Source organism: Telopea speciosissima, chromosome 9 (genome assembly GCF_018873765.1).
Source record: "Telopea speciosissima isolate NSW1024214 ecotype Mountain lineage chromosome 9, Tspe_v1, whole genome shotgun sequence".
Taxonomy (NCBI): domain Eukaryota; kingdom Viridiplantae; phylum Streptophyta; class Magnoliopsida; order Proteales; family Proteaceae; genus Telopea; species Telopea speciosissima.
This window is the reverse complement of record NC_057924.1, coordinates 7,051,438-7,073,106: the sequence shown is the minus strand read 5'-3', so window position 1 is coordinate 7,073,106 and position 21,669 is coordinate 7,051,438. Positions and strand designations below refer to the sequence as shown.

Sequence of the window (21,669 nt, the reverse complement as noted above, 5' to 3'; positions counted from 1 at the left end):
AAGTAGCATTAATCATAATGACATAGCTAGCCAATGATATATTAAATGTTGCAGCATTTCAAGGACACTCTAGGAGTAATGGCCCAACGAATGTGGCCATTATAGCTCATTTGGCATCTAGTTTGGAATCATATATATATATTTTTTATTTCAAGGGAGGAAAACAATGTGGCTAACACCCTTGTCATGAGGGTTTAGTTCTTGACGTGTGGAACTATTTGGCCCACTATTAGTATAGCTTTGTTTACCCAACAAAAATGTCAACCGGCCATGTGTTATCCGGATCTGATTTTTATCCAATTTGATGATATTCAATCCAATACATATTCAACATGAAATATACCCTTCTATAATTTATAACATAAATGGGGAAAAGAACACTGCTTGGTCGCGTGGCCCGTGTGGTTTCTACGTCTAGACGCAGCAGCGGACGAAAGTACCACATTGCCCACATGGAAAGGTGAAAACCCTGCCTAGGACGATGCTTTTGCACATGCTCCCATTGACCAGCACACACGTGTAGGCTCTAGAGGCGTAGGTAGTGATTTCCTACCTACCATGTGGTAGAGGTTTCCCTGCACGTCATAGTGGGAAATCGTACCTATGAGAGGGAGGGAGATGGATTTGTTCAATGGAAAACCTACATTTCACTAGAGAGAGAATGTGTGTGTATGTGTTGGTGTAGATCCCATGGGCCATTATGTGAGAAAGTGAAAAAGAATCTACACTCCGACGCCAAGGGAATTTTTTTTTCTATATTTAATTTGTGAAAGTTATATAATTTATAAGGTTTATCGTGTATGTGTAGATGGTTGATTTCAAAGGAAAAAATGGTACCATATACTGAGAAACCCAATTGAGGCATGATTTTTTTTTTCCCTCCCTTATCATGTTATGTTTAACAGGAAGTTGGATATCAAGTTTCAATATTTGAAATATTACAAATTGGATACATATCCATGTATATCCATTTTATATTCAACAAATTCATCTTCCGACCTATACAATCTATGGACTAGGAATATAATAGAGATATCAATCATTTGAAAATAGTACAGTGAAAATTTATTATTGCTTGAGTATTGTAGCTCAATGTCTTGATTTGAATAATAGAAACCATTTATTATGAGCATGCTAGTGTTGGTTTGTGTATGTCTTGTATTTTGTGGGTCCACATAATTGTAATTGGGCTTGGATTTGTAATTGGTACAGGTTTAGGTCAATAATATGTATAGGGGTAGAATTATAATTATGTAGGGATTAAGGTTTTTGGGCTTTCCTATATATTTTATTTGTGTGGAAAACCCTAGTCACAAACAAATGAGCACTTTGTAAGGTGGAGAGTCGTGTAGAGAGTTTTTCAAGAAATAGTGGAAAATCTCTGATTCTCTCAGGTGGATGTAGGCAATCTTGCCAAACCACGGTAAATTCTTTACGTTGTGTGTGACTGTTTGCTTGGATTCTTTCTTGTGGTTGCACATTCGTCCCCAACAAGTGGTATCAGAGCCAAGATTGTGGCAAGGTCTGATACCTCCTGTTAAGGTCTTAGGTAGAACTCATCCTCAAAAGTTAGCCATTAAGGAGAAGGTGGCCAAGTACCTATAAACCTCCACATTCGTCATTCATATCTGATGTGGGACTATTTTATCAACCTTCCGCGTGGAACCCCAACAGCTAGGAGGACCTTGGGGCTACTTACAAATTTTGGAAAATCAAAGAAGCTGGCATTCTGAGAAGTGAATTGAAAGGACCAGACTATTAACAAAATAGCGGGCTGAAAAGGGAAATTGTTATACCCCGCATGGGAGGGAAATGCTAATAAAGGTGATAACTTTAGTGGCTCCACAATACACCATGATCCACGTTAAACTCCTTGATGGTTTGCTTGAAGATCTTAACAGAGTTGTGTGTAATTTCTTGGGGGGATAAAATGAACATAAAAGAAAAATCCACTAGGTCAGTTGGGAGTATACTTAGCAAAAACAGGAACGGCAAAAATATGAAGTCTTACGATATGAGTTTTAAACGATAAAAAAAAAATAGAAAATGAATGGTACGGGTTTTAAACGTTTATATTTCAAAAAAACGATACTATCCTCATATAAAATGAGAACTTTCTATTTGAAATACATGCTCCTAATTTTGGTATCTGTGCAATGACCTTGATTTGAAGGTGATATGATGAAAAATGTAACCCTTTGAGTCATCTTTATGTTGGTGAAAGAATCAGGCCAATCAGAGTTTGTGAGAGAGCTATGGTCACTTAAGTCCAAGATCTTAAAAAAGGCCAAAAAAAGGAAAACGTGTTTTAAACGTGTGTTTAAAATGAGAATACTTGTTTTTTCCTGTATGTTTGAAAAACATATGGCAAAACGTGTTTAAAACAGTAAAAACGAAAACGCATTTAAAACAAAGTTTTAAACGTATTTTTGCTAACAGAGGTTGGGAGTGCTTATATAAGCTCATACTGAATGGAGAGCTAGGGTTGAGGGATTTCAAACTTAAAAATGAGGCCTTGCTTATTAAAGCTGGATAACAGATCTTAAATAAATCGAACTCCTTTTAGACCCACATAGTTCGTAATTACTTTCCTAATGGGGATTTTTTTGTAAGAAGCAGTGATACTACAATCATCATGGGCTTGGAGAAGTTTCATCAAAGAGAATTTTACTTAAAAAGGTTTGTTGTGGGTTTTAGGTGATGACAGACCAATTCAGATATGAGAAAATCCTTTGATTCCTTCCTAGGGCTACAAGATTCAATCACCTAAACCAACACTTAAAATGAATTTCTGGGTTTCAAACCTTATTTGCAAATAGACTCAATGGAATGCAGTATAGTTGTGTGTCTTTTTCTCTATCAAGAAGTAGATGATATTCTTAAAAGGGAAATGATCCCTGCCAGATTGCGTGCATCATACGACGCTCTCGCCCCCTGAAATGAAAAGATCCCATCTCCGTTTCCTGCATGCGCTCCCATTGCCCCCCACACTTGTGCAGGGCTACCCAACCTGGCAACAATCTTCTGCCCTTTTATAATCCTTAGTTTTGAAGGAGGCATTGATAGAATATGTTAGTGTCCAAACCCCAAAGTGGTATTCTCAGTTAAATCGGAATATACACTTGGTGAATCTCTTGTGCAAAATGGGATCCACACTACTTTCAGAATTTCTGGTATACCAAAGGTGGTCTAGAAAATTCAAAAATCCCAACAAAATAGTGTGGAACTAAAAAATTCTCCCAAAGTTCAAACATTTATTTGAAAGGCTTGCCTAAATGCTATTGCAATTAAGACTAATTTGATAAGAAGGAATATATCTGGTTTTGAGGAATGCTTGTGTTGTGGAGCTACAACTGAAACAGTTGATCAAGCCCATTCTTGATGTCCAATGGCCCAACAATTCTGGTTTTGGATCTTGTGTCTCTATGAGATTTGCTTTTATTCCCAATCGTAGCTGATATGAATGGGTAGTGTTTTGGGGAAGACTTCCTGGGCATTCTAAGAGAGAGCATCGTTGTATTTCTGTAGCACATTCAATAATGTTATTATGGTCAATAAGGTCAAGTAACAATTCAAAATGTGGATTGGGGAATCTTTGAACATAGGACTCCAGAAGTCAACAAAGAGAGTTTACTGTGAAGCAGAAGAGATAACTTAAAAAAAGATTGGACTAAAATCCCTTTCAACAAACACCCTTTTCCATTAAAAAAAAAAGGAGTTATTATCCTTGCAAAACAAATGAGTAAGTAAACAATGGCCAAGGATCCTTGCATTCTCCCATTTCTTGAAGTATAGTTTGGTCCGATGCTTGCAATGCAACTACACCTCAAAGAATGAGGATGAAAGAGTTATAAAGAAAAGGGAGGGGAGGGGAGATGTTTATACAACCACATATTATTTATATCAAAGCTTGATGCTCCCCTAGGTAAAGTTTTTTTTCTTTTTTTGATGAGAGAAGAATATATATTACAACTAGGCAGAAGATACAGAGGTGTAGTTCCTTGTTTGAGCATTTTTAGCTAGGTTATAAGCCATCGCAAAACAGAAAGGATCCCCCTTAGTACTAAATGTAATGTCTTGTCCTATGGTATTTATGTATACAAATTCCTTGAGCAGTGGCCAAGGCCAAGGAGTATGTGTTAGACTTGGAAGAGACTCAACAATCCGTTGATTAGAGCACCACACTTCTTTCACCTTCATCCCTAGACTGCACGCATACTGGAGACCTGTCCGGATATTAACTAATTCTGGTTCCATATGACGAGACGAATTAAAACTCCCTGCAGCAGTCAAAGCAAACTTGCCATCTAACAAAAATATATAAGACCATCCTACTGAATTCACTCCTGGTATCTGATATCTTGCACAGATTAAAACAAGATAATTAAATTTTGGCAAATGGAAAAAAATAGAAAAGATCAACTCCTCCTCATTATGAGAAAGAACATCATGGGACGAAAATGAGGGGTGAGATAAGTCTAAATCAACAATCCATTTTTCAATACTCTTCATAATCCAGACTGGGTTCGCCTTCTCTAGACCAAGCACGACCTTGTTTTTAGCAGACCAAATAAAATAACAAGTGATAACAAAAACCCCAAAAAACCATATCAAGGATTGTTTGTCAAGCTTATAATTAAGCAAGCTAACAAGGCAAAAATCATTGAAGGAGGAATAAGACAAGAATTCAGATCTCATGCCCAGCGGACCAAATATGTTTGACCCAATCACATAAAAGGAATAAATGCCAGTATGATTCGACATAGTTTCCACATAAAGCACAAGAGGAGTCAATTTTAAGCCATCTTGATAAAGTTGCCTTGATAGGGAGTCCCGCATTTAACACACGCCAGAAAAAATGTTTGAACTTAGGATGTATTTTCAACTTCCAAAAGAACTTCCACCAGGTGGAAAGGTAAGGATTATGATTAGAAGGTGGTAAATATAGAGATCTAGCAACTAGTTTTGTACTAAATCTGCCATTATTGGCCAAAGTGCACCACCAGCTATCATCAGACTTAGATAAATTAATTCTTTGAATATAAATAGAAGTATCTAGAGGAATAGAAACATCGAGTAAAGCCGAATTCCAACTAGAATTAGAGACAAACTTACCAATTTTTTCCGCATGGTTAACCAAACCAACTAAGGAAAACAACTGACCACCCGGGATAAAAGGGATCCAAGGGTCAGTCCAGAAGAAAGTGGATTTTCAATTGCCAATTTTCCAAATCAGAATATTTCTCAAGGAAAGAATAATATAAGTAATACTATTCCATGTTCAAGAGCCTCTCTTAGCAACAGTTCTAGGGTCAAAAAAAGATGCATTAGGAAAATATCTGGCTTTAAGAACTCTGGCCCAAAGTGAGGAGGTGTTAGTAACCTCCAACCTAATTTCATGAATAAAGCTTTACACGTGCAAATTCCTCTCAAATTCCCTAAAAGTGCAATGCAGTTCGGTGCTAAGAGCTCTACACGTGGAAGATGTTAAATCCAATGGTTCCAAGCTTGAGAAGAAAGAGAAAAAAAATAACTGGGTCAATCAAACTCTGCACGGTTGAATTTTGCATCTTCCACATGTCGAGCTCTCAACCTCGAACTACACATTTAGAGAATTATAGAGGATTTTAATCCTACTTAATAATAGTCTGTGACAAAAAAAAGTTTTGCAATCGGATAACCCATCCATCCCAAACTACTTCAGCTTTAGCTTGGAGGGCAGATCTGCAATTCCCATAGAGACAATTCCTATCTTGGTATAGGACCTTTCAACCGGACTTTTATCCCCCCTTGTCTGGGGGGATTTTTTTTGAATCATACTTGAAACAGCTCTTTTTACCCCCAAACACAATGAAGATGAATATATAAACCCAAGAAATTCTTGAGGACATCTTGTTTCAAGAGTTGGTTGTAGTGGGAGGAAGCAGGAGTGTTAAAGTTTAGGTCAAAGAACAAACAAAAAACTTGTCGAGGAAGTGAAGAATATTCTATAATGCACCATGGTTTTAAAGAACAAACAACAAACTTGTCGAGGAAGTGAAGAATATTCTATAATGCACCATGGTTTTAAAGAACAAACAACAAACTTGTCGAGGAAGTGAAGAATACTCTATAATGCACCATGGTTTTAAAACATTCTCCTCTAAAATCAGAAAATGCAGTTTATTCAGCTGCAAAACTGTCTCTCCTAAAATTACAGAATTCAAAGCTATAGTGGGAGCAAAAGCAATGTAATGACATAAAATCCAATAAGCAATGTAATGAGATAAAATCCAATAAGATCCAAAAGAGAAAAACAGAGATAAGAATCCACTAACAGCAGATCTACTGACTTGGAAGGATTCAAGGAATAGAAATCAGCATAAGCTGCCAGAGACCCAAAGTTCTCCAAACATAGCAGATATCAATAAAGGAAAATATTAAGCAGCAAAGCAACATCTGAAACCCAACAAAATTAAATTATGTCAAAACAGAACCAGGAGCTGGACATATCCATTCCTTGGTGACAACTCAAAACTACCATTTTTTTTTTTGAAACAAGTATATTTGTCATAACAACCTACAATGAGTTGTGAAATTCAGGTACACCTGTTGTACCCAATGACACAGAGAAACTGAACATCAATAGAATCCAGCCTACTTCTTAAGCAAGTCATCAGGGACAACCTTTAGAAGCTTTTTCTGCTTGGACTTGGCGATTTTCTTCAATGTTTTTGGGTTAGTAATCTTCTGAAGCTTAGTCCCTGACCTCAATATATTCTCCTTCTTCTTCTTCTCCCTCTCCTCCCTCTTCTTTCTCTTCTCCACCTTGTTCAACCTTATCTCCTCCTTCAACTCTTTCATCCGTTCCTGGTAGGCTTTCTTGATCTCCTTCTGCTTCACACGTTGTTCCAAAGGAACCCCCTTCACGGAGATCTTTGAGGCAGAAGCTCGGTGTTTCCTAGGCTCCTTCCATTTCCTGCCAGATACTTTTCCAGCAATAACGCCATCGTAGGTGGGCTTCCCAAATACAGGTTTTTCTGGGTTCTCTGAGGACGGAAGGGCAGCCCTCTTGGCCTGTGGGCATGCTTCCATGTCATCCACCTCCATTGAAGAATCTGCATTTCGGGTGTCAGTTTCTTCTCTCTTACGCTTGTTCTTTTGTCCCCCAAGACCTTCATCTAAGCACCTGAAATCCAGCGTGCAGGCCATGGTTCTTGAAGGGACTAAAATTCAAACACAGAGCTTGATATCACCTGCACCCAGTTCAAGTATCTCATTAATCATTAAAATTGGAGAAAAGATAACACAACCAATGATGTATTTTCATTAAAATGAAACAATATGAACTCGAATTCCCGTTAAGCAATACATTGAAACCAAAGAATTTTGCTCTTAACCTCTCAACACAAAAAAAACTTTAAATTCTTAGCAAGGGTTGTTCATTGTAAAATTCTTCAACCAAAAACATCAAAGCTCCAACATGTAGTACCCAAATCCAAATTCCATACCAGAACTCATCTCAATCAGCCCGAATCTTCCGCAAAAAAGTAATTTTCCCAACCTAAGCATTTGATAGCTTCAGTAAGGAACCATGTCACTAAATACAATATTGAAAAGACAAACAATAATATGAAATACTGATTGAAAACTTAAAGTTTCTCTGAAACCCAATTATAAGGGGATACAAATCAAACTAATCGAAATCCAAAACCAGTAAAAAGCCCAAATCGAAACCCTAAGAATCCAAATAAGAACCGAAAGATACACATACCCTATTACTTCCGCCTTCACTTCACAATGTCTTCGCTACCTTGCCGCCTTGGGGTGCAACGCCGAAGCAAAGGAGAACCACAGTAGCCGGGAAGAAGAGAACAAAGAGTGAGCAAGGGTTTTGAAACCCTAATATATATTTACCAATCTAACCCTATTGATGCTTTTTCGGAGCCTTTTTGTTTTTTTGGTAGAGCGGAGCCTTTTTGTTACTTGCACAAAAATACAAAAGGGCTGGACCTAAATGAGAAAAAGAACTTCACGACGCCAGTGGCTGTGTCAAAACTGGACCACTCCTCCCCCAAGTCCCCAACCCGAAACTCTGAAACACCCCTATGAAAAGTCCTAAATACTCCCGATTCCATGAGGTTTTCTATTCTACTTCTACCTCTTTCTCTGCCTGAAATTGCACAATGGCTTTTGGGACTCATACCAGAGACAAGAGCATCAAACTAGGGGTGAAAGTTTGGCCTGTCAGCCCGAGCCCAGCCCATCCTAGTCCCTGCATCTCCTTTCCCCCTCTCTAATGGCTGTTAGGGCCAATTAGATCAGCCCGGCCCTACCTTAAGGGTGGAACAATGTTGAATTTTTCAGACTCTGAGTTGGGGAATCAGGATTGGGATTGGATTTTAAAAAACCTGGCCCAACCCTACCTTGTTGCATCCCTATTCCCTAGTTCCCTACATCAAACCAAGCAGGCGGGAAGGGATAAGTATAAGAGTGTGGGCCTGGATGGTATGATCTGGATCCGGCCATGTGTGATCCGTTTGGGTTAACTTTGAATCGGCCCATTCCCAGGCTCGGCCTAGTATGATTCAAATTCTGGCCCGGGCAACTCTTTGAAGGGGCCCATTGCCCCTGACAACTCTCTTCCCGCGACCTCAAATACCGACTGGCGTAAAAAGATCAGAATTTCAGACTCGCACACAGGACGATAAGTCGAGCATCTATCAACACGAAAGGGGTTTCCTTTTCGCCTTGTCACGTCGTCTCTCGACGCCCACCGACTGTTTGTTAAAAGGTTTGTCTATTAATCGCTTACGTCTCTGTCTATAGAATCAATATTCAAATGTTCTTTTGTTAGTCTTAACATTGAACATCTCAGACCGGATTAAATGTAAGTTTCTCAGAGGTACTAAACTGCGTTATTCCTTCATCTGGATTGATTTGAAACGCATATAAAGGGAAGTTTTTGAATTTGTATCTAGGAGAGCTTTGAACTCACTGACGCAAGTGCTCAATTTTAATAGCCAAATGCTTCTCGATGGATTAAACATGAGGAGCGAACATAGAACGGCTGTTTAGGGAACATTATTCCAAAATTTTTTTTATCACCTCTACGATTTTATTGATTTTTTTTTGGGGAGGGGTGTGGGGTGGAGGGAGGGGTTGTGTTGCAGCTGAGATCCTCCTGAGGTGAACCAGCACATGGAAAGTCAAGAAACACGATGGAACAGCTAACCGGAGTGAGCTCCAGGGGGGACTTCTCGAAGCTTAAGCCAGATCTCAGAGAAACAATGGTGGAGCAAGAGTAGAAAGAGCAGTAGGCTTAAGATTGTATGATTTCTCTTGTGTACTTCGATCATTGTAGTTCTATTTATAGGGCGAGGAAATTGTCTTGAATTCATGTAAGCCTCAGGTCCATGTAATCCTGAGTTCATGCGAAACGCATACTTTAGATTTAGGCGGAGATTGAACTGATTTGTAGCTGGCATCGTTGAGAATCCCAAGTTGGCTGGCGACGTGGAAAGTTCCAGTCATGATTTTGGTGTGAGGAATCTTGGTCTTAATAGTTTCCTTGTGGCCTCAAACCGATCATGTATGGACTTGCTTATGTGGCTTCAGGCTTGAGTCCCTACCACATGACGTCTGTCTATTGGAGAGCTGATCTTATATGTATCAGATTGCAAAGATATTCTTCCTGTTTAGATATGCTTCATCAGTCCATGTACTTAAGAATTTGAATTTTTTAGAATTACTTTGATTTTCATTCTTCTCTCACATTAAACAGATCTCTAATCTTTGTAGAGGTGCAATATTAATGTCTACCATTTCCATTTCATTTAGTTTTTATTAGTTTGTTATCAATTATGGTGCTTCTAGCAGGTGTATAACGATTATCTATCACCATAATTGGAAAGATCAAGTAAGGTCTATTAAGATGCCCAAAACATGTTCCACTGTGGAGATCATTTGTCATGGAAAAGTCTGTATCATACATTTTATTACAATTTCATAAGTGCATACAGGTCTGGGGAGCTACTCCTAGGAGCCTCATGGTAAAATTGGACTTGACAAATCTTATCCAGGCTTCATGGAATTGGCTACATGAAGGTTGCTTAGCCTCATGTCTTCAAATCTTTTCTATCAATCACATGGCAAATGTCTTGTGGTGGTATCCCAGTTAGGTCGTCCTCATAGTCCAACATTGTAATGATGAACATGGTAATCTAGCATGGGTGGTATGAACTGTCAAATTATTTCGTCATATATGGGGCCGTGTCAAACAGTACTTGTTTAGTGTTGTTGTTCGAGTTTTCATTTGCTACTTTGCTACTACTCCCAAATCAGAAATTCTCAAAATTACACGACTGAGTTACTGGATGTTTGGATAATATTTGCCTAGGAAATTAACACTGGCCTGCGCATTTTGAATTCCCATTTCTTAAGCAACTTGATTCAGGAGATATGGGATTCTGCTAATTAGTGCACTCTGTAACTGCAAAACTATTTTTGGCTAACTTGCATGATGTTCTAGACCATTTACAGACCGCTATGCTAGAGAAGTTTTTCTCCACGAAGCAGATTGATACCAACTGCAACAGTGAAATCATTCTTCTTTCGGGCCCTCCCTGCTGGTAAGTTCCACCTCTGTCTGCCATCATAATTCCTTCCTCTAAAACACACCAGGGCAGCCAGGCACACAAACTGACTCAGAGCAAATCCTCTTCTGTAAACCTAGGTGGCCATTAAGATTGTATGTTGAGAGTTAAATGTGTTGTACCACTTGAACAGTAGCATTTTTTTTTTTTGCTGGCATGCAAACTGAGTTTCCTTTTAATCTGTTCACACCTTTCAAATAAATCTGTAGTGGGAAGACATCTCTCCTTTTCCAGTATGCCTTTAACTGTGCCTTGGAGAACAGCCATGATGATCGTTATGTTGTGTTCATCTGCAACCGGCGCAGGTTAGAGAGTAAACCCCCTTACTTGTCCCAGGTAGTCTCTCTCCATTTATCTTTATTTAAAATTTTTTTGTTATCTGCTTATCTTCCCTCCTTTTTATTGTTTTATTTTATTTTATTAATATTATTTTTTACTTACCTCTCTCTCTCTCTCTCACTAAAATTTCAGGGCATTGATCCCTCTTCTAATGTCTTTCAGCGAATACAAATGAAGTAAGAGTTGAGAAATTCTTTATATAAATTCATATACATTGATATTGTTGTCAGTATCAGCCTTATAATACTTTTCTGAAGGTATGTGGATGATGATGAGGGGATCAAGAAGTATTTTGCTGCATTTCACCTACTCAAAACCTTTCCGCTTGCAATTTTGGTTGATGATTTTGGAGAGTTCTTTGATGAGAGGTAATTGTAAGCAATATGTGAAACCTCATTTTTCCTTTTCCCTAACCATGCAGTGGATAATTCCATCCCTTTATTTTTTCTTGACCAAAGGAGCTGTATGGAGAGATTGAGTAATCCAAGGGGCAGAGACATGTTGATGGTTCGAACTCTAGCCCTGTGTCATGATGCTGTAATGCATGCAAAGTTAAGTGTTAATTGGAGTTGGGTGTGTAGTTTTTGGCAGTTTTAAATGCCATTTCTAATCCATGTTTCTTGTCATTGAATAGTGAAAGATTGCCGTCTGGAAATGCTTGCAAGCTTTTGTTCTCTGATACACACCATGGGGATACTCCGAGGTCATTATTTATCTATAAAAGATGGATATCATCCATTTTGACAATAAAAGGTTATTTGATGTGGAGCTAACTTTATTATGCATGATTTTCTTTATTATTAAATGTACAAAAGAGTACGATTTTAAATGATATTTGATTAGTAAAATTCCTTATTCAAGGTGATCGTCCGGGATCGTTTCTTCTGAAAAATAGTAGGGCTTTTGTTGGGTGCACAAAAAGACCAAGATTGGCAAGGTACTCTATAGCTCTTCAGTATCTGATGTTGGAAGAGATCGCTGAAGAAATGGAGCAGTGACATTAAATGCAACACTAAACAATGGTTGTATGATTTCTCCCTTCATGTAGTAGTCACTAGTTGCTGTATCCATTTAAGCAAAGATTATAGGTGGTAGGGAACTTATGCTGTTCATTGCTACTGGTGCTTTGTTCTTGATTTCTATTATCAACAAAACTAAGATCCTCATGCTTATGAAATCATTAATCTTATATGCTTCCCCCTCTCTCCGACTCTCCCCCCCCCCCCCCAACCAAAAAAAAAAAAAAAAAAGAAGAAGAAGAGCTCCACTTCCTGTTTTCACATGTGGTTTGTTGATATCAATTAAAGTAATCAAATATCATCCATTCCAATTCAGCCAAACAGTTTTCTATTAATGTTTATGGAGAGGGCTCTCTTAGTTGGCGGGGTGAGGAGTTGAGATGGCGGGAGATTGTTCGCCAATATAGGGGTGGGGAGGAGAGAGAAAGAGAGAGAGGGAGTGTTGGCATAGCCTATGCTTTCTGCTCAGAGACACTTTTCCCTAAAGATCAAAAGAAAAGATTTTTACTGGTCAAAGTATTGGGATACATGTTCTCACTAAATACAAAAGGCCAATAATAATAAGGGAAAATTTTTCCCTCGATGCCTGATACCCGCACTCTCTCATAGCCCCTCTCCTCCCTGACAACCCCCTGACATTCTCTCTCCTCTGCCCCTAATAAAATGATGTACACACTAGGAGGGTGTAATAGAATCTCACACACAAGCACATTATTGATCGTTGGATGGGAAGAAAAGAATCTCTATCGTTCAATCTCTCTGCCGCTTCCAACATTGCTGCATCCTTTGCAACCCTACCGCTGCAACCTGCTCACTGCTTCATCTTCCCCTCTCTTCCCCCGCTCACTGCTGCAACCCGCGGCCCTGCATCTCTCCTTCCTCTCTCCCTTGCTGTCTCTCTCACTCACAGTCTTCCCCTCTCTGCATCATCCCTGCCACAATCGACACATTCTAACCTAAATTGAAATCTTCAAAATATTGACGATAATTGAGCACCCAGCAACAGGACAAGTCACAGACACATTGGGCAGCAGATTTTGGGGCAGATTGTAGATGGACATGGGCGATGGGTCTGCTAAACCACCCCCAACACCATGAGGAGGCACTGAACACCACTCGTCCCCAAATTCACCCTTGATTTTGCTGCAGTTGCAGTCCTCCAGTGTCAGCGGATTTGTCTTCCAATGGCAGACACTTTTGAATCATTGTGTTCTGTTACTTTCTTCAAAGTATGCTAGAATAACACTGCCTTCAACTTATTATGCACAAGCTGAATCATGGGTTAATAACATGGGTGGATCGACAATGGATGGATCAACTCATGTAGAATTTGAGGGCAGAGCATCCAGGTTGGTCCATTATTTCTTTGTTTATTTTTCCTTTTAATTCTTCCAAATGTTCTATGCTTGTGTGCGTGTCTGCATGTAATTGCATATCTTTGTATTCACCCTATTTCCTTGTTATATTGTTTCTTAGTGCCTTTGATTTGGTCATTATGTAGGCTTGAACCCAGTGCAAAAGTTGTACATCAAGCGAGACTTGGAGCTTCAACTGATCCTGTTGAAAGGAAGTTAGATGCAGGGAAAGCACAAGCTGCCAAACAAAAATAATAGAAGAGTCCAATCTGTCTGGGATAAGAAATGTCTCAGCTGAGGATGACGATGCTGACGGGAATTTGGAGAGCAGAACCAATGCTTTTGAGTAGAAAACATTGATCCTCTCAGCTTCCTCTTTACTGTCTAAAAGGATACAGAAGTAACTTCCCATTATTTCCTGAGGTGCTTTACGTACTTTCATTATGTTTTCTGCTTCTGTTGGTCTTCCTCAGTCCAGTAATCATGAAAAGAAATTCGAATATTTAGGGCAGTTCTTCTTTGTTAACTGTGCTTTGGTTGAGCCAACATGTGGTGGACTTCCGCAAACATCCTATGTCAGGGAAGCTTTTGAGAGCTTGTGGAATTTGAGGGGGTTATTCAACTTCCCGGTATTGCAATTTTTCCTATGCATAATAACCTTTCCATTCCTGAACCTTCTTCTTGATGAAAGCTTATTGTATCCTAAAATTGGTTGAAACATTAGATCTGACATCTAATCAGCAGCATTTGTGATGATTATAGAGCTAGCTTTTAATTTCTTTGTACGGGACTTCGTTTAAATGTTGGCTATGCAATGTAGTATAGACAGGATTTTTGTAATGCCCCAAGAAGACGGCATAGTACCGGCCCGCCTGGGAGATCGTTGAGGTGTCCCCACCAAGGGACGGCTTAGTATCATGGGGTTTGGGAGATTGGTGAAGAGGTGCAAACTTAGTCTCGTATTGGCTAGGGAGAGAACCTGAGCTCTTGATAAAGAGTAACCTTTACTTGGTATAACACGTTTTAAAGTCGTGAGGCCCATGGACCAAAGCGGACAACATCATGTCAAGAGAGGGGCTGGGTCGTTACAATGGTATCAGAGCAAACTCATGACACCGTTGGATGGGCCACAGCGGGGACGTTGTGCCCGTAAGGGTGGAGAATGTAACGCCTCAAGAAGACGGCATGGTACTGGCTTGCCTGGGAGATTGTTGAGGTGTCCCCACAAAGAGATGGCTTTGCCAGGGGGTTTAGGAGATCAATGAGGGGGTGTAAACTTAGTCCCACATCGGCTAGGGAAAGAGATCCTAAGCTATTGATAAATGTAGCTTCCTCTATTTGGTATGACACATTTAAAAGCTGTGAGGCTCGTGGGCCAAAGCGGACAATATCATGCCAAGAGAGGGCTGGGTTGTTACAGTTTCTGTTTTTGTTTCTTTTCTTTTTTAAATACTTTACTGATTATCTTGAGCATAATGACCTGGTTGTGCCATCTTTTGGAATGAAACATTGAAAATCTTTTATAATGTTCAACTTCATGCACACATCTGATACATTATGTCTTCAATCAATTCTCCCAGAATGGTGTCTCCCATTTCATTGCCAATAGTCTCGATATTGGATTTGGGATCCATCCATTTGTTGGCTTTTCTCATGTCTTTTCTGACAATCTGGTCTAGTGTATGATGTGGTCTCTGTGGAAGAAGATGCCAATCAATGCCTTCTCGTACCTCACGGATGAAATTTTCCTCTACTGGGAGCGACCGAATGATGGGTTTGAGAAATGATGCCCAAGGGGAGCAGCCAAAAGAACAGTTATATGCCTCCAGAAGAACTTCATCGGTACAATCAAGGAGGAGCTGCCTATCATCACTAAGTTGGCCAGACAAGATTTTCACTTCGTCAATGAAAGAAGTGTCAAGCAGCTGGTCTGAAGAATGCCACCTTGACCTCACCAAGAGTTTGTCCCAGCTCAAGCCAGAGGTTTGTAACACTGCTCATGCATAGTCAAAGGTGGGTTGTGGTTAAAGATTTGTTGATCTAAAAAAAGCAATAAGCTGAATAATTTATGTTTCTCTAAAATGAATTTGCATTGTTTGAATCGTTGACTCAATTGTAGACGTTTGATTAGATAAACTCCAGTGCAGGTTCAGTTTTTAAAAAAAAATCATGTGGCTGATGTTTCTTAGAATCCGAGTTTAGAGACTACCTGGTTGGAATCCTGTGATTCCATTGCTGATAACTTTGCCTAGGGTGAATGGCTCAACAGGACTTGGCTGTTCTGTTTTGTTGCCAGTGCCTACTTGGTCTTCTATTTTCTGATTAAGTAAAGATCTCAGAACGAAGGGACATAAGCAAAATGAAGATGGCTGATTCTCTTCTTGCGAGTACTGAAAAAGGAACAGACAGACTATAATTCAGCACAAGGTTCTAATTTGATGCGAGCACTTGGAACAATATGAATAGAACACCTCAACAGTTGATTGCTCAAATGATATTGAAGATCCTCTTTAGAAACGGTATTTACCAGTCTCAAGCATTCAGAAGATCCTTTGTCCTCACAAATTTTAATTTTATCTACACCTTGGTCAGTTGCAGTGATGACCATTCTGCTATTTGGCTCAGATGATTCATTCAAGAGGTCATTCTCTTCTGGGCACTGAATACCAGTTTTCTCAGCGACCTTAACATCAGCTGCTGCAGGAATTTAAGAAACGATAAATCAATATATAATTACGATAGCAGGAAGTTTTGGAAGTGTTTTTCACTATAGATTGGAGGATGAAGTAAGTATTACCTTTTGTACTCGACTCTGGTTTATATGAAGAAGTACTTCCTTGTAGTTCTGCATCAAGAAGAAACTCCTTCCATAGATCTGAATTTGAGTCAGAGAATTGCAGTCTGTTCTCAGGATTATTCTCATTGATGCACATTGGACTATTTATATTCTGCATCGGTGGGCTTGGTTTGCTACAAGTGAACTCTTGTTTAGGCTGCCACATGTTCTCACTCATCTTCCATAAACTGTCATATGGTTCATATCTCATCTGTGCACTTAAAAAACTATGCCTCCTTTCCCTTTCACTTCCAGGGCTGCTTGTAGGTGACAAATTATACTCAGGCAATGAAAGTATCATCCACAAGGTTTGTGGGATCTGTCTGCTCAACAAATTGGATACATCATTCCTAGTTCTGATCATGTCAGCTAGATGTCTTTCAGCCTCAATGCGAATGCGAACCTTAGATTTACCTCGCTTGTAGTTATCAGTATTTGTCATTTTTATGATTTTTTGAACCTTAACGCTGGTTGGAGCATCTTTTTGTCCAATGATTGGTTGACAATCTTTTGGCTTGCCTATCCTGTGTCTCTTGACATTGCTGGAAAGTTTGGTGTTTTTTTCATTCCAGAAATAGGGTTCTCTTGAAAAATCTCTTCGTCTAGTCATGCTACCACTATCTTCTGACCATGGGTGCTCATGTAGAACACCTTGCATTAGATGCTTCTCATTTCTACTTTCTTGCATGACAAGTTTAAGCTTCCTTTTAATTTCTGTGGGAGAAAAGTTAGAGGTCATTCTCATGCTCCCTCTTTTCTTTTTCAAGTTGTAATGAGATTGCAATGAGGAGCTAGGACTGGTTTCAGTTGGTTCTGGCTGCAAAATGACTATTCTGTTTAAAACTTGGGGACTTTCATGTCCATTTGATGGGCTTCTGTTCTGGAATTTAATCTTTTTCTTGAAAAGATTATGCACATTTTGTTTCTTTTCCAACTGGCTTCCATTTCTTGGGTCGGATCGTATCTGTTCCACAGCAGCATTTCTGACATGCTGTTTTTGGTGCTGCCTGTTGGACGTTTCTTCTTCTATGAGTTTCTTCAGACTTCTTTTGCCACCATCAACCTTCTGCATTTTTTTATTGTCACCATCCTGAGACATTCGAAGTTGAAAATCATATTGTGCATGAGTAATACTTGCAAGAAAATTATCTCATTGATTAATTAGCAGGCGTAACCGAAATGTTAAACATAAATATGGCCTAATATGCTCTTGAAGGGGATGGAAATGAGTGGAAAAACATTTCCAGGAAACTTGGAATTAACTTACGCTGAAGACAGTGCAGTGACAAATAGAGAACCATCTATAGCATTAGTCAAGCATCCCTGGAGTTTATTGTCCTCTGAGAAACCCTGATGAGTTCTATCACAACTTTGGGGAGTGGAATCTCCGTATAAGGCTATTCCAGTATTTTATTGCTTGCAATCCAGTTCTATTACTCTATAAGGACTCATTTTCCTTCTCTTTGTATGACCTTAATTGGTTGTCCATAGGAGGAAAAAAAGAAAAAAGAATCTGGTGTATTGAATGTTTTACTTATTTTTCTTTTCTAAGCAACATTTGAAGGGTTGACTCATTGCCAAATGACTTAAGAAATTGCTTGGAGTGAGCAATGTCTAGTATCCATTTACAAAATGGCTAATTGCTTAACCAATTATTTGCAAAAAGAAGAGATAAGTTTTTTTTTTTTTTTTTTTTTTTTTTTTTTTTTTTTCATATTGGGAGTTGCATTCTATGTATTTCCTAATTATGCTCTGCATAAAAAATGTCTTATTTGTCAAGTAGGGGAGGAAAAAAAAAAGAACGCATATTGCATGGTACTCTTTCCATCTCTTATGACTCAAAATAGAAATCTAATTCAACAAATAGGCAAATTGCAGTTACTTACATCAATGTTCCAAAATGTTTTATCAATTCTTGTCAGTAATTTTAGTCTACTTCTCGACAATCTGCCACCTACAGAAAAAACTGAACAACTTCAAAATGTGGAACACAACTTCTGAAAAGGCTGAAATGACATGCATTAATTTTAAAGATAATTGATATGGCAATTTGGATTAATGATCTGTTAAAAGGTTTGCTGTTTGTTTCTTATAGTCAGGAAAAACCCCCTCTCATTACAGGATCACAATATAAATGGAAAAAAAAAAAGACGAAGTAGTACAAAATTAAGGTGTTTTTATTTATTTCAAGTTCCCCATAAAACTCTGTAAGAGCTTATTTTTCTCATTGTTCTCCAGTGATTGTCAGCAAGTATTTGCATAACAGTATCTGCTTGTTATGATTTTCATTTAGTGGAAGATCAAAATTCTACTTTGAAGAGAGCAAGCACTGTTGGAATTGAAGACATAAAGTAAGTGTAAAACTTCTACTTTTTTGGCCTAGATTATCCCTTGGACTGTCAGATATACAAGATTAGAAGAATTGTTTTACCAACAGAATGCCTGTTCCGACGTCTTCTATCAAAAAGCAGCCTTAGAATAGAACCACCCTGGAAGAAGTCTAATTTAGTAAACAAACTCCACATACAGCCTGACTGGTCATTTTCATGGTGCTGGGGGTCGCTCTGCAGTCTCTTTGCCATGATGAATTATTGTGTAACAACTCCTCTAATCTGACCACAAAAAACTTAGCAGATAAGCCTAAGTAATTGATTGAAACTGTAAACTTAACAAGATAAAACTCTGAGTAGTTTGTTGGGAAAATAAGTGAACAGTTTCTGGAGACACAAATATTTGATGTCATAGTGGCTTATATTGGTGGAATAGGAGGAACAGAGGCAGGCTTCAACACCTATCATAACCACAGAACTTAAGAAACAATTCTTGAAAAGATCCATACCTGAAATTTGGACATCAATGATAAGATTTGAAATCTACCAGTCTCTGAATTTTGTCAGCAATCACAAGCCTTATATTACTTAATCAGATAAATTCCCATTAAAATCTTGTATTTGAATATGCTAGTATCATCACATTTTTCTAAGAACATAAAGTGAAGTTTTTTTCCAATAAGCTAAGAATTGAAGTCAAAACTGATAATGTATTCAAGTTGCATCAGTATATACATGTACTGTGTCAATGAGTCCTAAAAGTTTCAGCAGAGACAAAAGGAATAGGAGAACAAGGATTTTTGGAATTGAATCAAGAAAAACCAAGTATGATAAGATTAGGAGGAAGATATCTTTGAAAGAAGAACACTAAAATGCTAAGTTCTTACTTCACACTTACCTGGAGATGGAGTGATCATAAAGAAAAATGCTAGGATTTTAGCTTTCTTCTGCCTGGAGATGGAGTGATCACAAAGAGCTGAAGACATTTATGGACATGGACAGCCCCCCACACCTTCACCAAAGCTTCCCTACCAAGAAAATTTGAGCCTTTTTCCAGTCCCTTCACTGCAATTCTACACGTTCATCACCCATCATCTCTCCCATCCTTGCAAGAGAATGAAAGAGTACGTATGTGCATTTTGTTTTTGGGAAATGGGCACACTACAAAGAGGTCGTTAATTTCTGTTTTCAGGGAGATACACTATATGGCACACAGTTTTGTGACCGTTTGCTTTGTTTATCTCTTATGACTTGTGAGTTGTGACACTTGGGGTCTGCATTCACTGTTGAGCCAAGGTTTTCTTGGCCATAACTATCAGTTGTCCTTATATTTACTGGTAGTTAGGGCCCACCAAACGTTATATACGAAGATGGGTGGAAGAAAACCTCGAGAGAGAGGTTTCTTGGGCAATGTTCTATCATGATATGGAAGATTAATTGGTGACTCGAATAAAGGAAGGGTTTCAATGAAGAAATGCTTTTGAAAAGATGTGCCAAACATATCCTGAGCTGAGATCATGATTTGAGGAAGCAGATCAGGATCGGCAAAATTGGTCAATTCCGATTCTCACATATTCGTATTGGATCTCTAGGGTTCAAGCTGATTCCAGTCGATTTTGACAATTGGAATCAATGGAGACCAATACCATTGCCGATTTCACTTATCTGAACCATGGGTGAGAGTCTGAGACCACTAACATTGCTCCACGTGTCGAGCAACCTAGTAATGAGTGCGCATGGCCATGTCCTGTTGAGAAAAACAACCCATTTTCTACATGTGTACTAGTTAATGGAGATACACAATGATGCAAAATAATAAACACATTGAAACAAATCAGCCCAATTATAAAAATTCATACCAATTTTACCGTGGAAAAAACCTTCCAAAATGAAAGGGAAAAACCACGGGATCTTGTCCAGGTAAAAACTTCCACTCTGATAATAATGAGATTACAAGATCTTTTCTCTAGACAATATTAAGGCTCTGTTTGGTTGCAAGGAGAATTAAAGGGAAGGGAAGGGAAATTTTCATACTTAAAAAAGAAATTTTTATAATCATTACCCCATGTGACACCATGTGACACTATCAATAACTCCAAATCATTCCATAATTGGTTATTAAATTCCACTTTACTTTGCATCCAATTCCCTTTGGTTTAAAATGTAAAATAAATATTACATGTAAAATGTATATTTACTATGTGTAGCAAGAAATTGAAGTAGTTTATACAATCATATGGGGTAATGATTACAAAAGTTTCTTTTTTAGGTTTGAAAATTTTTCCTTCCCTTCCCTTTAATTCTTCTTGCAACCAAACGGAACCTAAAGGCTACCAAACATCTAGAGAAAAATCATCTCTTGGAGTATAGAGTCAATCGCCAAACAAAAGTAGATTCTCAATATTACAAAACTTTTACCTCAAAGCCTGTTGTGACAAATATTGAAAAGATGTAATATTTTTTCTTCTTCCTTTGACAAGAGAACACCATTACACTCCAATCCAATATGAGGAACACAAGAGAACACCTTCTCTTTCTTATTTGCTCCTCTTTCACTCGCTGAAAAAGGTAGAGCTGAAAAGAGATATCACTATTCCTCACTCACCCTTTTTTTTTTCGAAAAAAAAAAAGTGCAAAGCTAAGACAGAATCGTAACACAAACCGTCTTAGACTGTTGTATATGAGTGAGCGACATGTGAGAGAATTTCTCTCACCACTTTATCGTCAACTCTTGTGGGCTATTCCTTAGCCAACGTAACCATGTAGGTTACGTCACATGCCACATCATTTTGGGTTCCTCCTCACATGAGGAGGATCCCAATAAACTCCCTTTCGATTCAAGAAAAGGGATCTTTCAAATCTGTCATGTCAATATGTGTGTATCCTACAACATAGGTTTTTCACCATGATTGAACACCAAACTTCTCACATTGTAGGAGTGCCCACTGTATCTTGTCAATCCTACAACGTGGTTCCTTTACCTTTATAAATAGCTTATTTGTCTCATTTTTCACCCTACGTGTTCTTAGGGCATGTATCATATTATGTGTACCACTCTCTCTGTATACACCATTCCATATACACCACTATTTGTGCAATTCTATACACATAGTGTGTGTGCCATTCGGTGCAACGCTAGTCCCTCGATTGATCAAC

General features: G+C 38.6%; 3 protein-coding genes across 3 annotated transcripts; 1 reads left to right on the top strand and 2 right to left on the bottom strand.

The window, feature by feature from the left end:
* Window positions 1-6,389: 6,389 nt before the first annotated feature.
* On the bottom strand, window positions 6,390-21,330 carry LOC122640452 (coiled-coil domain-containing protein 86). The gene is made up of 2 exons (XM_043833657.1): window positions 21,319-21,330; window positions 6,390-7,224 (listed from the first exon to the last, which is right to left on the bottom strand). Exon 2 carries the CDS (start codon window positions 7,189-7,191, stop codon window positions 6,637-6,639), a length of 555 nt encoding a protein of 184 aa, XP_043689592.1. The 5' UTR covers window positions 7,192-7,224; window positions 21,319-21,330; the 3' UTR covers window positions 6,390-6,636.
* On the top strand, window positions 8,721-12,145 carry LOC122640451. Its single transcript, XM_043833656.1, has 8 exons — window positions 8,721-8,773; window positions 10,511-10,610; window positions 10,844-10,970; window positions 11,106-11,149; window positions 11,231-11,341; window positions 11,432-11,524; window positions 11,608-11,726; window positions 11,835-12,145. Exons 2-8 carry the CDS (start codon window positions 10,528-10,530, stop codon window positions 11,969-11,971), a joined length of 714 nt encoding a protein of 237 aa, XP_043689591.1. The 5' UTR covers window positions 8,721-8,773; window positions 10,511-10,527; the 3' UTR covers window positions 11,972-12,145.
* On the bottom strand, window positions 14,798-19,499 carry LOC122640329. The gene is made up of 6 exons (XM_043833489.1): window positions 19,412-19,499; window positions 18,070-18,137; window positions 16,145-17,273; window positions 15,803-16,041; window positions 15,557-15,737; window positions 14,798-15,340 (listed from the first exon to the last, which is right to left on the bottom strand). The coding sequence occupies exons 1-6, from the start codon at window positions 19,497-19,499 to the stop codon at window positions 14,883-14,885; spliced, it is 2,163 nt and encodes a 720-aa protein (XP_043689424.1). The 3' UTR covers window positions 14,798-14,882.
* Window positions 21,331-21,669: the final 339 nt, after the last annotated feature.